Source organism: Ranitomeya imitator, chromosome 1 (genome assembly GCF_032444005.1).
Source record: "Ranitomeya imitator isolate aRanImi1 chromosome 1, aRanImi1.pri, whole genome shotgun sequence".
NCBI lineage: Eukaryota > Metazoa > Chordata > Amphibia > Anura > Dendrobatidae > Ranitomeya > Ranitomeya imitator.
The window spans coordinates 1,221,285,721-1,221,301,331 of record NC_091282.1 but is presented as its reverse complement, the minus strand read 5'-3'; the positions used below and the strand labels follow the sequence as shown (position 1 = coordinate 1,221,301,331).

The window sequence follows — 15,611 nt, the reverse complement described above, 5'->3', positions numbered from 1 at the left end:
AGTCACCATAGAATGTAATGCAGCACAGCCCCCATAGAATGTAATGCAGCACAGCCTCCATAGAATGTAATGCAGCACAGCCCCCATAGAATGTAATGCAGCACAGCCCCATAGAATGTAATGCAGCCAGCCCCCATAGAATGTAATACAGAACCGCCCCCATAGAATGTAATGCAGCACAGCCCCCATAGAATGTAATTCCGCCAGCCCCATAGAATGTAATGCAGCCAGCCCCCATAGAATGTAATACAGCACAGCCCCAATAGAATGTAATGCAGCACAGCCCCCATAGAATGTAATGCAGCACAGTCACCATAGAATGTAATGCAGCACAGTCACCATAGAATGTAATGCCGCCAGCCCCATAGAATGTAATACAGCACAGCCCCCATAGAATGTAATGCAGCACAGCCCCCATAGAATGTAATGCAGCACAGCCCCATAGAATGTAATGCAGCCAGCCCCATAGAATGTAATGCACCCAGCCCCCATAGAGTGTAATACAGCACAGCCCCCATAGAATGTAATGCAGTACAGCCCCCATAGAATGTAATGCAGCACAGTCACCATAGAATGTAATGCCGCCAGCCTCATAGAATGTAATACAGCACAGCCCCCATAGAATGTAATGCAGCACAGCCCCCATAGAATGTAATGCAGCACAGCCACCATAGAATGTAATGCCGCCAGCCCCATAGAATGTAATGCAGCCAGCCCCCATAGAATGTAATACAGCACAGCCCCCATAGAATGTAATGCAGCAAAGCCCCCATAGAATGTAATGCAGCCAGTCCCCATAGAATGTAATGCAGCGAGCCCCCATAGAATGTAATGCAGCCAGCCCACATAGAATGTAATGCAGCACAGCCCCATAGAATGTAATGCAGCCAGCCTCCATAGAATGTAATACAGCACAGGCCCCATAGAATGTAATGCAGCAAAGCCCCCATAGAATGTAATGCAGCCAGCCCCCATAGAATGTGATGCAGCCAGCCCGCATAGAATGTAATGCAGCCAGCCCCCATAGAATGTAATGCAGCACAACCCCCATAGAATATAATGCAGCCAGTCCCCATAGAATGTAATGCAGCCAGCCCCCATAGAATATGATGCAGCCAGCCCCCATAGAATGTAATGCAGCACAGCCCCATAGAATGTAATGCAGCCAGCCCCCATAGAATGTAATGCAGCCAGTCCCCATAGAATGCAATGCAGCACAGCCCCATAGAATGTAATGCAGCACAGTTCCAATAAAATATAATGCAGCGAGTCCCAATAGAATGTGATGCAGCCAGCCCCCATAGAATGTAATGCAGCCAGCCCCCATAGAATGTAATGCAGCCAGCCCCCATAGAATGTAATGCAGCCAGCCCCCATAGAATGTAATGCAGCACAGCCCCCATAGAATGTAAGGCAGCACAGGCCTCATAGAATGTAATGCAGCACAGCCCCCATAGAATGTAATACAGCACAGGCCCCATAGAATGTAATGCAGCACAGTTCCAATAAAATATAATGCAGCGAGTCCCAATAGAATGTGATGCAGCCCCCATAGAATGTGATGCAGCCAGCCCCCATAGAATGTAATGCAGCCCCCATAGAATGTGATGCAGCCAGCCCCCATAGAATGTAATGCAGCCAGCCCCCATAGAATGTAATGCAGCACAGCCCCCATAGAATGTAAGGCAGCACAGGCCCCATAGAATGTAATGCAGCACAGCCCCCATAGAATGTAATGCAGCCAGTCCCCATAGAATGTAATGCAGCCCAGCCCCCATAGAATGTAATGCAGCACAGCCCCCATAGAATGTAATGCAGCACAGCCCCCATAGAATGTAATGCAGCCAGTCCCCATAGAATGTAATGCAGCCAGCCCCCATAGAATGTAATGCAGCACAGCCCCATAGAATGTAATGCAGCACAGCCCCCATAGAATGTAATGCAGCCAGTCCCCATAGAATGTAATGCAGCCAGCCCCCATAGAATGTAATGCAGCCAGCCCCCATAGAATGTAATGCAGCCAGCCCCCATAGAATGTAATGCAGCACAGCCCCATAGAATGTAATGCAGCACAGCCCCCATAGAATGTAATGCAGCCAGTCCCCATAGAATGTAATGCATCCAGCCCCCATAGAATGTAATGCAGCCAGCCCCCATAGAATGTAATGCAGCCAGCCCCCATAGAATGTAATGCAGCACAGCCCCATAGAATGTAATGCAGCACAACCCCCATAGAATATAATGCAGCCAGTCCCCATAGAATGTAATGCAGCCAGCCCCCATAGAATATGATGCAGCCAGCCCCCATAGAATGTAATGCAGCACAGCCCCATAGAATGTAATGCAGCCAGCCCCCATAGAATGTAATGCAGCCAGCCCCCATAGAATGCAATGCAGCACAGCCCCATAGAATGTAATGCAGCCCAGCCCCATAAAATGTGATACACCACAGGCCTCATAGAATGTAACGCAGCACAGCCCTCATAGAATGTAATACAGCACAGCCCCCATAGAATGTAATGCAGCACAGCCCCCATAGAATGTAATACAGCACAGGCCTCATAGAATGTAATGCAGCACAGCCCCCATAGAATGTAATACAGCACAGTCCCCATAGAATGTAATGCAGCACAGTTCCAATAAAATATAATGCAGCGAGTCCCAATAGAATGTGATGCAGCCAGCCCCCATAGAATGTAATGCAGCCAGCCCCCATAGAATGTAATGCAGCCAGCCCCCATAGAATGTAATGCAGCCAGCCCCCATAGAATGTAATGCAGCACAGCCCCCATAGAATGTAAGGCAGCACAGGCCTCATAGAATGTAATGCAGCACAGCCCCCATAGAATGTAATACAGCACAGGCCCCATAGAATGTAATGCAGCACAGTTCCAATAAAATATAATGCAGCGAGTCCCAATAGAATGTGATGCAGCCAGCCCCCATAGAATGTAATGCAGCCCCCATAGAATGTGATGCAGCCAGCCCCCATAGAATGTAATGCAGCCAGCCCCCATAGAATGTAATGCAGCACAGCCCCCATAGAATGTAAGGCAGCACAGGCCCCATAGAATGTAATGCAGCACAGCCCCCATAGAATGTAATGCAGCCAGTCCCCATAGAATGTAATGCAGCACAGCCACCATAGAATGTAATGCAGCACAGCCCCCATAGAATGTAATGCAGCACAGCCCCCATAGAATGTAATGCAGCCAGTCCCCATAGAATGTAATGCAGCCAGCCCCCATAGAATGTAATGCAGCACAGCCCCATAGAATGTAATGCAGCACAGCCCCCATAGAATGTAATGCAGCCAGTCCCCATAGAATGTAATGCAGCCAGCCCCCATAGAATGTAATGCAGCCAGCCCCCATAGAATGTAATGCAGCCAGCCCCCATAGAATGTAATGCAGCACAGCCCCATAGAATGTAATGCAGCACAGCCCCCATAGAATGTAATGCAGCCAGTCCCCATAGAATGTAATGCAGCCAGCCCCCATAGAATGTAATGCAGCCAGCCCCCATAGAATGTAATGCAGCCAGCCCCCATAGAATGTAATGCAGCACAGCCCCATAGAATGTAATGTAGCACAGCCCCCATAGAATGTAATGCAGCCAGTCCCTATAGAATGTAATGCAGCCAGCCCCCATAGAATGTAATGCAGCCAGCCCCCATAGAATGTAATGCAGCCAGCCCCCATAGAATGTAATGCAGCACAGCCCCATAGAATGTAATGCAGCACAGCCCCCATAGAATGTAATGCAGCCAGTCCCCATAGAATGTAATGCAGCCAGTCCCCATAGAATGTAATGCAGCCAGCCCCCATAGAATGTAATGCAGCCAGTTCCCATAGGATGTAATGCAGCACAGCCCCCATAGAATGTAATGCAGCCCCCCCCCTCCCAATAGCCCCACAATCCAGTTATCACTCAATGATATATAAGAACTAGCTATTGAACCCGTTCTACGCCCGGGTGGCGAGCATTTATATTGGTATATGGTCTCCATCCTGTCATGTGCTGCTCCCATCCTGCGTCCCCAACCTGTCATGTGCTGCTCCCATCCTGCGCCCCCATTCTGACATGTGCTGCTCCCATCCTGCGCCCCCGTTCTGTCATGTGCTGCCCTATTCAGTCATGTGCTGCTCCCATCCTGCGCCCCAGTTCTGTCATGTGCTGCCCTATTCAGTCATGTGCTGCTCCCATCCTGCGCCCCCGTTCTTTAATTTGCTGCTCCCATCCATATGCCCCATACGCTGCTCCATAAAGGTTTATGGCCCCCATAAAAGGCTCCATAGTATATGCCCCCGTACGCTGTTCCATAAAGGTTTATGGCCCCCATAAGATGCTCCATGGTATATGCCCCCGTACACTGCTCCATTATGGTTTATGGCCCCCATAAGATGCTCCATAGTGTATGCCCCGTACGCTGTTCCATAAGGTTTATGGCCCCCATAAGATGCTCCATACTATATGCCCCCGTACACTGCTCCATTATGGTTTATGGCCCCATAAGATGCTCCATTATGGTTTATGGCCCCATAAGATGCTCCATGGTATATGCCCCGTATGCTGCTGCAATATATAAAAAAAAAATATACCATACTCACCTATGGTCGCTGGGCGGCGAGTGCTGGGGGGCCTGAGCAGGCGAGGACACCGGCGCGCTGTGGGGGTCAGGTGCCGGTATCGCCGCCAGCTCAGGCCCCCCAGCACTTACTATATTCACCTGGCCCCGTTCCACCGCTGCGCGCCATCTTCCCGGTCCTCTGGCTGTGACTGGTCAGTCAGAGGGCGGCGCCGGCGCGCATTAAGCGCGTCATCGCGCCATCTGAACTGAAGGTCACAGGCCGAGGACCGGGAAGATGGCGGCGCGCAGCGGTGGAACGGGGCCAGGTGAATATAGCCGATACTTACCCTCCTGACGGTCCCTGATTCTCTGTTGGAGATCGCGGTGTGCGTTCAGTGTTTACGCAAACCGCGATCTCCTGGGAGCGTCACTCTGTGAGGCCCAGACTGCGCCGGCGCTTGCGCAGTCTATAAAGGCTTCGGACAGAGTGACGCTCCCAGCGTTATATTATAGATAATAATAAAAACAACACTCTACTCACCTTTCCTCTTGCCCCGTGCTACTTCTGGCTCCGGTCTCAGCAGCTGCAGTCTGCCCGCCAGACACAGAGCAGGTGCGCGATGATATGACGTCATCGCGCACCCGCAGTGTCAGCGGCAGGCAGAGCGGGGAATGATGGGAGAGGGAGCGACAGCAGACGCTCTCTCCTCCATCATTGCATTAAACTGACCGGCGTCTATGACGCCGGTATAGTTGAATGCGGGGCCGGGAGTGTGCCGACAGCGGCACACTCGAGCGGCCTACTACTGCCACCGGCCCTTCTGGCATTTGCCAGAACTGCCCGATGGCCAGTCCGGCCCTGGAGACAGGTCTATAATTAGCGGCACAGTTTTGGTCGAGGGATGGTTTTTTAAGTAATGGATGTATGATGGCATGCTTAAATGAGGAGGGAAAAATACTGGAAGTGAGAGAAAGGTTGAACATTTTTGTTAGGTGAGAGGTGACAGCCAGGGAAAGGGACTGGAGGAGATGTGACGGAATGGGGTCACTGGTGCAAGTGGTCGGGCGAGAAGATGCAAGGAGCCTGATTACTTCTTCTTCTGTGACTGCTTGAAAGTCAGAGAGTGAACTAGATGCAGTGGGGGATGGAGGACCGTGCATGGTATGAGGGGATTTGGAGATAATTGCCTGTTGGATATGGTAAATTTTTTCTTTGAAGTAATTGGCCAGATCATCAGCATGGAGATCCGTGGTTGGGGCCTGCACTCTTGGGTTGAGTAGGGACTGGAAAGTGTCATAGAGACGTTTAGGGTTATTGGACAGCGAGGGGATGAGGGTGTTGAAATAGGTTTGTTTGGAGAGGTGAAGGGCAGAGTTGTATGTTATAAAGCATAAACTTCTAATGGATGAAATCTTCGGGTAGATTAGATTTTCTCCACAGACGTTCGGCGCACCTGGAGCACCGCTGCAGGAAACGTGTTTGCAGCGTGTGCCACGGTTGTCGCCGTCTCTGCTGAGTTGTTCTATGTATAGGAGGAGCAGCTTCATCCAGGGCACTTTGCAGGGTTTCATTGTAAGGACTTGTTTCCACATGCGAGAAACACGTCCGTGTCTCGCATGTGGAAACGAAGTTCTGGCGCCGGTACTCCGGAGTGGAGCATGCGGCTGCATGTGTTGCTATGCGGCCGCACGCTCTGCTCCGGAGTGCTGGTGCCAGAACTTCGTTTCCACATGCGAGACACGGACGTGTTTCTCGCATGTGGAAACAAGCCCTAATGCTTCTGTGCAGAATCGGGACATGAGATGGAGGAGATTGGGGCCAATGAGGACTGCAAGTTCTTCATAAGTTCCTGGGTGTTAATGGCCTGTATGTTTCTATAAGTGTGGAAAGTGGTGGTGACTTGACAATTGATGTTGATTCTCATTTCCTTAATTGTGTGACTTTCTAGGCAGGCTTGGTGTCCCCAGAATATCCTGAGCAGCTCCTAATAGCTTTGGAGCCAGAAGCCGCCTCCATTTACTGCAGAAAGCTTCGACTCCACCAACTGATTGACCTCAGCTGTAAGGCTTTTTTCAATGGCTTTTCTTCTGATCGGTCAGTTGACTCCAGCTTCAGGCAAGGTGAGAACGTATTAATACAGCATGAAATTAAGACTTAACCTTTAATCTTATTTATGAGAAAGGAGTGTGGTATGAACCTTGTTGTCGGATAGGTTCAATCTCACCCGGATCCTCTATTAATCAAACCATCATGGAAGTACACAGAACCTGGATCAAGGAATGCGGACAAAACGTACCTTGTATGTCCTGTCCTCACTAAAATCCTAGCCACACCGATATACCTCCCGCAGTGACAGGACCCATCTAACTATTAACATAACTATTGTTACCCTATAAAGTCCCTACCAGCCTCCTCAAGACTAATGTTTCCCAACAGCTCTGAGGAAAGGACGTGAAGGTCTCCAGATAGATAAGGGTGTGCTGCTCTCCAATTGTCAATAAAGTTGTGTGTTGTCTCCAGATATAGATGAGGATTTGATGATCCCCAAGTCTGAATGAAGATGTGATGGTCTCCAAATATGGATGAAGGTGTGGTGGTCTCCAGATATAGATGAAGATATGGTGGACTCCATGTGTGGATAAGAAAGTAATGGTCTACATTGCGCTGGATGAGGATGTGATTCTTTCCAGGTCTGGATAAGGATGTGATTGTCTCCAGGTGTGAATGAAGATGTGATGGTCTCCAGCTGTGGATGAAGATGTGGTCTCACGTCTGGATGAGGATGTGATGGTATCCATGTCTGGATGAGAATGTGATGGTCTCCAGATATAGATGAAAATGTGATGATCTCCAGGTGTAGATGGCGATGTGCTTATCTCCAGGTGTGGATGATGATATGATGATCTCCAGGTGTGGATGAGGATGTGGTTGTCTCCACATCTGGATGAGGATATGATTGCTTCATGTCTGGATGAGAATGTGCTGGTCTCCAGGTGTGGAAGAGGATGTGATGGTCTCCAGATACAGATGAAAATGTGATGGTCTCCAGGTGTAAATGAAGATACTGTGACCTCCAGGTATGGATGAGAATGGGATGGTCTCCAGATGTGGAGGAGGATATTAAGATCTCCAGGTCTGGATAAGAATGTCCTGGTCACTAGGTGTGGATGAGGATGTGCTGGTCTCAGGTGTGGATGAAGATGTGGTGGTTTGCAGGTCAGGATGATGGTGTTCTGGTCTCTAGGTGAGAATGAGAATTTTATGGTCTCCAGGTGTAGATGAGGATGTGGTAGTCGCCAGATGTGTATGAGGATGTGATGGCCTCCTGGTCTGGATGATGATGTTATTGCCTCCAGGTTTTCTCGAGAATGTGCAGGTCTCCAGGTGTGGATGAGGATGTGCTGGTCTTCAGGTGTGGATGACAATGTGAGGGTCTCCAGGTGTAGATGAGAAGGTGCTAGTCTCCAGGTGCACATGAGGATGTGATGGTGTCCATGTCTGGAGGAAGATGTGTTGGTCTCTAGGTTTGGATAAGGATGTGCTGGTCTCCTAATGTCCAGATATAGATGAAGATGTGGTGATCTCCAGCTATAGATGATATCTATGAAGATATGATTGTCTCCAGGTCAGGATGAGAATGTTGTTACATCCAGGTCTGAATCAGTATGCGATGGTCTCCTGGTCTGGATGAGGAAGTGCTGTTCTCCTGGTGTGGATGAAGATGTGGTGGTCTCCATGTCTGGATGAGTATGTGATGTTCTCCAGGTGTGGATGAGGATATGTTGGTCATCAGGTATGGATGAAAATGTGATGATCTCCAGCTGTGAATGAGGATGTAATGGTCTCCATGTGTGGGTGAGGATGTGATGGCTTCCAGGTCTGAATAAGGATGTTATGTTCAGGTCAGAATGGCGATGTGATGGTCTCCAGTTGTGAATGAGAATGTGATGATCTCCAGTTGAGGATGTACTGGTCTTCAGGTGTGTATGAGGATGTGCTGGTCTCCAGGTGTGTATGAGGATGTGCTGGTCTCCAGGTGTGTATGAAGATGTGCTGGTCTCTATGTGTGTATGAGGATGTGATGGTCTCCAGCTGTGGATGAGCATGTGATGGTGTCCAGCTGTGGATGAGGATGCTAAGGCCTCCAGGTGTAGATAAGAATGTGGTGGTCGCCAGGTGTGAATAAGGATGTTATGGTCTTCAGGTGTGAATGAGGATGTCCTGGTCTCTGGTCTGGATGAGGATGTAGTGGTTTGCAGGTCAGAATGGCGATGTGATGGTCTCCAGTTGTGAATGAGAATGTGATGTTGTCCAGCTGTGGATGAGGATGCTAAGGCCTCCAGGTGTAGATAAGAATGTGGTGGTCGCCAGGTGTGGATGAGAATGTGATGGGCTCCAGATTTGGATGAGGATGTTATGGCCTCCAGGTCTGGATAAGAACGTGTGGTTGAGGATGTGATTGTATCACTGCTTCTCATTACACTTGCCCAATACATTATCTTTTCTCTGGAGACCACCTACTGTTTGGGTTTTCAGGGTTCTTGATGATGTGCTCAGCAGTCTTACATTCAGAGGCTGGAATCTTAGTCATGAGACCACTAAAACAAATCACAAACTTGTTGCTTTAACCATATAGCTTAAGTTTAATTTACAGGGGCCTTAGTGATTAATTTACACTCTACAGACTTATACTATAATTTACTGAGTAAAGCAGTTTATTGTTCCCTGTTACCAGACATTTAGGGTTTAGGGAATGCTGACTGTATTGCACTGTAGCCTTGTAGGGGATGTTTGGTTAGCACAATCCTTGTCCTGTGAGGGTCCACACTGGGTGGAGACCATCCTGAGGCTCGTGTAGCTTGGGTTGGGGTCTTCATGTCATTTGTTTTGCAGGGTTGAGCATTTCCAATCCTGATCTCAATCATTAGTATGTTTATCAATGACTTTATTATAAATGTCAGATGTTATCAACCATGGACCCCATATAACCAGAGTCTCCCCTATCATTCCCATTCCCAGCACGGGAGCAGCTTAGAAGATCCCGGCACAGCCGCACGTTTCTGGTGGAGACCGGGATGGGAGAGCTGTGGTCAGAGATGCAGGCAGGTGAGTGACGGTGATCAGAGATGGATGATGGTCCACAGTCAAAGACCAAACTGGGTCCGGAAACGTTACAGAGCATTTATAGAGTGCTGTCCTGTTACACTGCACAGGAACCCGTCAGGTGGCAGGTATTAGGCAGAGCTGTAGCCTATAGCTACAACCCTCCAGCAAGCACCCCTGCCCTGATGCCCCTTCCCAGGATCCAGGTGACCTCATAGACCACGTCCGGGGAGAGTTTCCCTTTATTTCTCCAGATTTGCTGATTTCTGTCTGGGAAGCTGAAGAAGATCCAACAGAATGCAGGACGTATGACCCCAGAGTCATATGTTTCATCAATTTTTAAACATCTGCGGCTGCGTCCGGGTCTGCCAGCTATGGTGGCCTGTTAGACTCAGCCTCTAAGGGTATGTGCAGATGATCAGGAACTGTCCCATCCCACCAGTTAACTTCCTTTTGCATACCGTAAAAAAACAACGAAGCAAAAAACTTTTCTTTTTCATCATACTGCCATACTTGAATAAAACGCAATAAATAAAAATGGTCCCGAATAAAACGTTATTTGGTCATGCAGAAAACAAGCCGCTATACAGCTCCATCAGTGGACTAAAAAAGTTATAGAAAAAAAAAAAGAGCATGAACCGCACATCCCAAAATCATACGTTGATCTAAAGCCGCTAGGCAAAAATTAATATAACTGAATATGAGGTTTTCAGTTTAACATTCTGATCAGACTGTATGAAGCCCACTGCCCCGTCACGGCAAACCTCGTAGTGGGTCCTAACGCCCTAACGGAGCGGAGCCGTGCGGCGCCCACCACCACAGCAGCCATGCACCAGCAGGGCGGACGGCCTGTTGCCCCACAGCGCCCATGCTGCAAGACTGAGTCCCCACGACTCCAGACCGCGCCGCCCCACCAGCACAAAGCCACAGCAACAATGGCCGCCACACAGTACCAACACCAAAATGAAAGGAGCACTTAAACTCAAATGGGCTAGACCCCATACTTTGCAGTCTCCTGCTAATTAAAATCACCTGAGCCAAATGGGAGGAGTGCTGGTCCAAGAAGAAGACTAGAACATGCTTTGCAAAAAAGAAAAAAAAAAAGAGCATGAACCGCACATCCCAAAATCATACGTTGATCTAAAGATTTTAATTAGCAGGAGACTGCAAAGTAAGGGGTCTAGCCCATTTTGGCTCTCACTGAAGAGCTGGAGGAAGGTGAGTTTAAGTGCTCCTTTCATTTTGGTGTTGGTGCTGTGTGGCGGCCATTGTTGCTGTGGCTTTGTGCTGGTGGGGCGGCGCGGTCTGGAGTCGTGGGGGCTCAGTCTTGCAGCATGGGTGCTGTGGGGCAACAGGCCGTCCGCCCTGCTGGTGCATGGCCGCTGTGGCGGTGGGCGCCGCACGGCTCCGCTCCGTTAGGGCGTTAGGACCCACTACGAGGTTTGCCGTGACGGGGCAGTGGGCTTCATACAGTCTGATCAGAATGTTAAACTGAAAACCTCATATTCAGTTATATTAATTTTTGCCTAGCGGCTTTAGATCAACGTATGATTTTAGGATGTGCGGTTCATGCTCTTTTTTTTTTCTTTTTTAAAAAAGTTATAGCTCTCAGAATAAAGTGATGCAAAAACAATTCTTTTTTTTCTATAAAATAGTTTTTATTGAGTAAAAGCGGCAAAGCGTAAAAAAGCTATATAAATGAGGTATCATAATTGTACTGTCCTGAAGAATAAAGCAGTCTTATCAATTTTACCACATGCAGAATGACAAAAAACACCAAATTCTTGAATTGCTGGTTTTTGTTCATTCTGCCTCCCACAAATTGGAATAGAAAGCGATGAAAAAAATGTCATGTGTCTGAAAACGGTACCAATAAAAGCGTCAACACGTCCCGCAAAAAATAAGCCCTCACATGACTCTGAGACAAAATATTGTGATGCAAAAAATATTACCGTAAAAAGCATCTTTTGGTCTGTGACAGCAGCCAATCATAAAAACCTATATTATATTATTATATTGCACTGACCCAAAGAATAAAGTCGCCTAATCATTTATAGGAATGGTGTAAAAAATAAATAAAACCAATTTTTCACCTGCTGTTGATTTGTTCATTCTGCCTCCCAAAGATCACAGTAAGGCTCAGCGCACATTTATCCTGCGCTCTGTGCTGAGCGCTTGCATTGCGATTTCTGTGTAAATTTCCAAAATATGTGATTCGGACAGAAGATTCCATGTATTAGACTGTATCGGGGACTATTTGTCCCTATCATTCTTCCTCAGCCGGTGTAAAGAAACTCGGGAACAAGCGTCAAACAACTTCAAAGCCGTGGATCACGCTCGTTTAATGGCCTGAAGTCTGCACCTGTAAATACTGCCAATATGTTTGTGTGATGTGGAAAATGTGAGAATCTGGGTCCCCACTTTAAACTTTTGCCCGTTGACCCACTTTCTGTTAAACCGGCCCTGACCCACAGTGTACTTAAACCACATATAGCTTCCACATGTTTGGCATTTCTGTAGCGATAAGAACCGAATTAATTAGTGCGTGTCTCCAGAAGCACGGGCTGGTCATAATGTGCTGGTGACTGCAACGTACTGGCCACTAAACATCTAGATAAGTTCCTTGATGCATCTAGTTTCCAAAATGTGGTCATTTGTGGGGGAATTCCATTGTTTAGGCACATCATAGCATCCGCTATAGATTGCAGCCAATTTCACATTGAAAGACTCAAACAGTAGTTTTCCACCACATATGGGGTATTTGCGTACTCCGGAGAAATTGCACAACAAATTTTATGGTGCATTTCTCCTGTTACCCTTGTGAAAATGAAAAATTTGGGGTTATTCCCTTCACGCCACAGTCCATTTTCATTTTTGCGTTTCTGTTTTGTGCTCCCCTGCTTCCCAGAGCCACAAGCTTTTTTATTTTTCTGTCAATATGGTCATGTGAGGGCTTGTTTTTTTGCGGCACAAGTTGTAATTTTGAAAAACATCATTGAGCTTATCATATCATACTCGAAAATGGGGGAAAAAAAATCCAAGTGCGGTGAAATTCCAAAGATTAGCTCCGCAAGGTAAATATCACCGTCCAATGTATAGGACACCGTGATTCCGCATGGTTCAATAAACACATGTGGAATCACCAGCGTTCAAAAGCCGGCAGCACTTTGGGCGGAGCGGACATTTGCTACGCCCAAAGCGCTGGCGGTTTCTGCCCGTGGAAACATACCCTTACCGTTCCAAGTAGGACATACTTTGCAATCTGCTCACCATCCTGGTAGCTCTTCTCTGAACTTGCTCCAGTTTCTCAATGCCTTTTTTATAATGTGGTGCCCAGAACCAGATAAAGTATCCAGATGAGGTCTGACCAAGGAGGAGTAGAGTGGGAGAATTACTTCACGTGATCTAGACTCTATGCTTCTATTAATAAATCCGAGAACTGTGTTTGTATTTTTTGCTGCTGCATCACACTGTTGACTCATGTGCAGTCTGTGATCTATTAGTATACACAAGTCTTTTTCACACGTGCTGTTGCTTAGTTCTATTCATGAAAAAAAAAAAAACACTAGAGCCCTCACTGATAATAAGATAAAGGGAAACTGGAAAACAGCTGCAGACAAACACTGGATTCTGTATAATAAATCCAAATACTAAGTCACAAACTAAAAATGCATATAATGGTTTGTCGCACTAGTCTGTTTTTATAGCTGGTAATTGGCCCAAATGAAATATCTAAAAAGAGTGGACACTTAATGGGAGATAGAATAAATAAATGAATGAATGCAGTCCTGAATGGCGAACCACCGTCACAGAAACCAGACTCACATTACAAAATAGAATTGAAATGAGGCATCCAAAACAAAGTACAAAACCAAAAAGAACGTTGGTGTTTCGGGTCCCTGAAATATCTCTTCATAATTGCAGGAAATGCATAACGATTGTGGCTGATAGGATGCAGGGGAAGACAGCAGGTAGGACCATCCATGCAGCCTGTCAGGCTTGTAACCTGCCCTGCTGTTGCACTGTACCTGTGTGATGCTGTCAGTCCTTGTAAGTCCTTGTTAATGCTGGAAGATCCCGCAAAGAGAAAGCAGATGGTTTCTGTGACGGAGCTTCGCCATTCAGGACGGCATCCATTTAAGCTCCCACTAGATATCCACTCTATTAAGATATTTCATTTGGGCCAATTACGAGCTATAATAATGGACTAGCGCAAAAAAAGCATTATATGCATTTTTAGTTTGTGGCTTAGTTCTATTCCTTCCATTCTATAGATTTTCGTTTTTCTTGCCCAGATGTAGAATCTTGCATTTCTTCCTGTTAAATACCATTCTATTAGTCATTGCCCATTGTTCCAGCTTATCTAAATCCTTTCTCTGTCTTCTCTAGTGTTAGCCATCCCTTCTAGCTTTGCATCATCTGCAAATATGATCAGTTTATCTTCAGTTCCCTAGTCTAGATCATTTAGAAAAATGTTGAACAACACTGGGGTCAGGACAGAGCCTTGTGGTCCCCACTTAAGTCACTCTTTCAATTGGATGTGCAACCATTTATTACCACTCCGAGTATGATCACTGAGCCAGTTATGAATCCACCTAACCCTAGCCTTGTCAGTCCCATACTTAGTCATTTTTTCAATAAGGATAGTATGACATACTTTATCACATGCTTTGCTGAAATTGAGATATACTATATCTACCGCATTTCCCTGATCCACCCAGTCAGTGATTCTGTCATAGAAAAAAATTAGATTAGTCTGGCACGACTTGTTTGCTACAAACCCATGCAGACTCTGATTAATTACTGTATTCTTATCCAAGTATTGCATAGATGCTGTTTAATAATTTGTTCACAGATCTTTCCTGGTATAGAAGTAAGGCTCACTGGCCTGTAATTTCCTGGTTCTGTCTTCTTTCCTTTATTGAAGATAGAGACAACATTTTCCCGTCTCCAATCTTCTGGGACTTCTCCTGTTCTGCAGGATTTTTCAAAGGTTCTGGCTAATGGTTCAGCAATTTCCTCTGACAACTCTTTCACTATCCAAGGATGTAATTCATCTGGACGAGGAGAGTAAAATTTATGTAAATTAGCTCAGTGTTCCCTCACCATATCTATGGATAGTGTGGATTCTTTTATTCCTTCAATGGTGCCGTGAGGATCAGTTGATATTGCATTTGACTTATTTGAGAACACAGATACAAAATAGGAATTTAAAAGGCTGGCCTTCTCAACATCATTTTTGACCACTTTCATCCTGTAAAATCCTATAGTGGCTTTGCCTTTTCTTTTGCTTTTGATATACCCCCAAAATCCTGTTTATTACTTTTAGTCTCCCTTCCAAGCCTTCCTTCATCACTGGCTTTATCTCTTCTAACTCTTGCCATGCATTTCTTGCAGACAGCATTATGCACTTAATAGCCCTCTGTGTCTGTACTGTACGCATTGTACGCTATTATACTCATGGCTGGTCCGGACAATACAAGCACTTGTTACCTGTTGTGAATTCTGTGGCAGAGCTCCCTCCTGTGGTCACAAGTGGTACTTCGGCTGATTCTCTCTGTGAGCTTCCGTTGGTGGAGGAAAGTGGTACTGCGGCTTCTGAGTTTCCTTCCTCAGGTGATGTGGTGAAGTCGTTAGGTGCTGCTCTATTTAACTCCACCTAGTGCTTTGATCCTGGCCTCCAGTCAATGTTCTAGTATTGGACCTGTTTCCTCCTGGATCGTTCCTGTGGCCTGCTGCTCTGCATAGCTAAGTTTTGCTTTGCTATTTTGTTTGCTGTATTTTTCTGTCCAGCTTGTCTATTTGTGTTTTCCTGCTTGCTGGAAGCTCTGGGACGCAGAGGGTGTACCTCCGTGCCGTTAGTTCGGTACGGAGGGTCTTTTTGCCCCCTTTGCGTGGTTTTTGTAGGGTTTTGTGTTGACCGCAAAGTTACCTTTC

The 15,611-nt window shown here is 46.8% G+C and overlaps 1 protein-coding gene across 2 annotated transcripts in view; it reads left to right on the top strand.

Annotated features, from left to right (window-relative positions):
• The window catches only part of HSPA12B (heat shock protein family A (Hsp70) member 12B), a 91,897-nt gene that overhangs the window by 59,868 nt on the left and 16,418 nt on the right, over positions 1-15,611 (top strand). For both annotated transcript variants that reach the window (XM_069745093.1, XM_069745094.1), the window contains exons 8-9: positions 6,520-6,691; positions 9,591-9,677. In XM_069745093.1, coding sequence (XP_069601194.1) covers positions 6,520-6,691; positions 9,591-9,677 — 259 coding nt within the window. The remainder of the gene's footprint in view (positions 1-6,519; positions 6,692-9,590; positions 9,678-15,611) is intronic.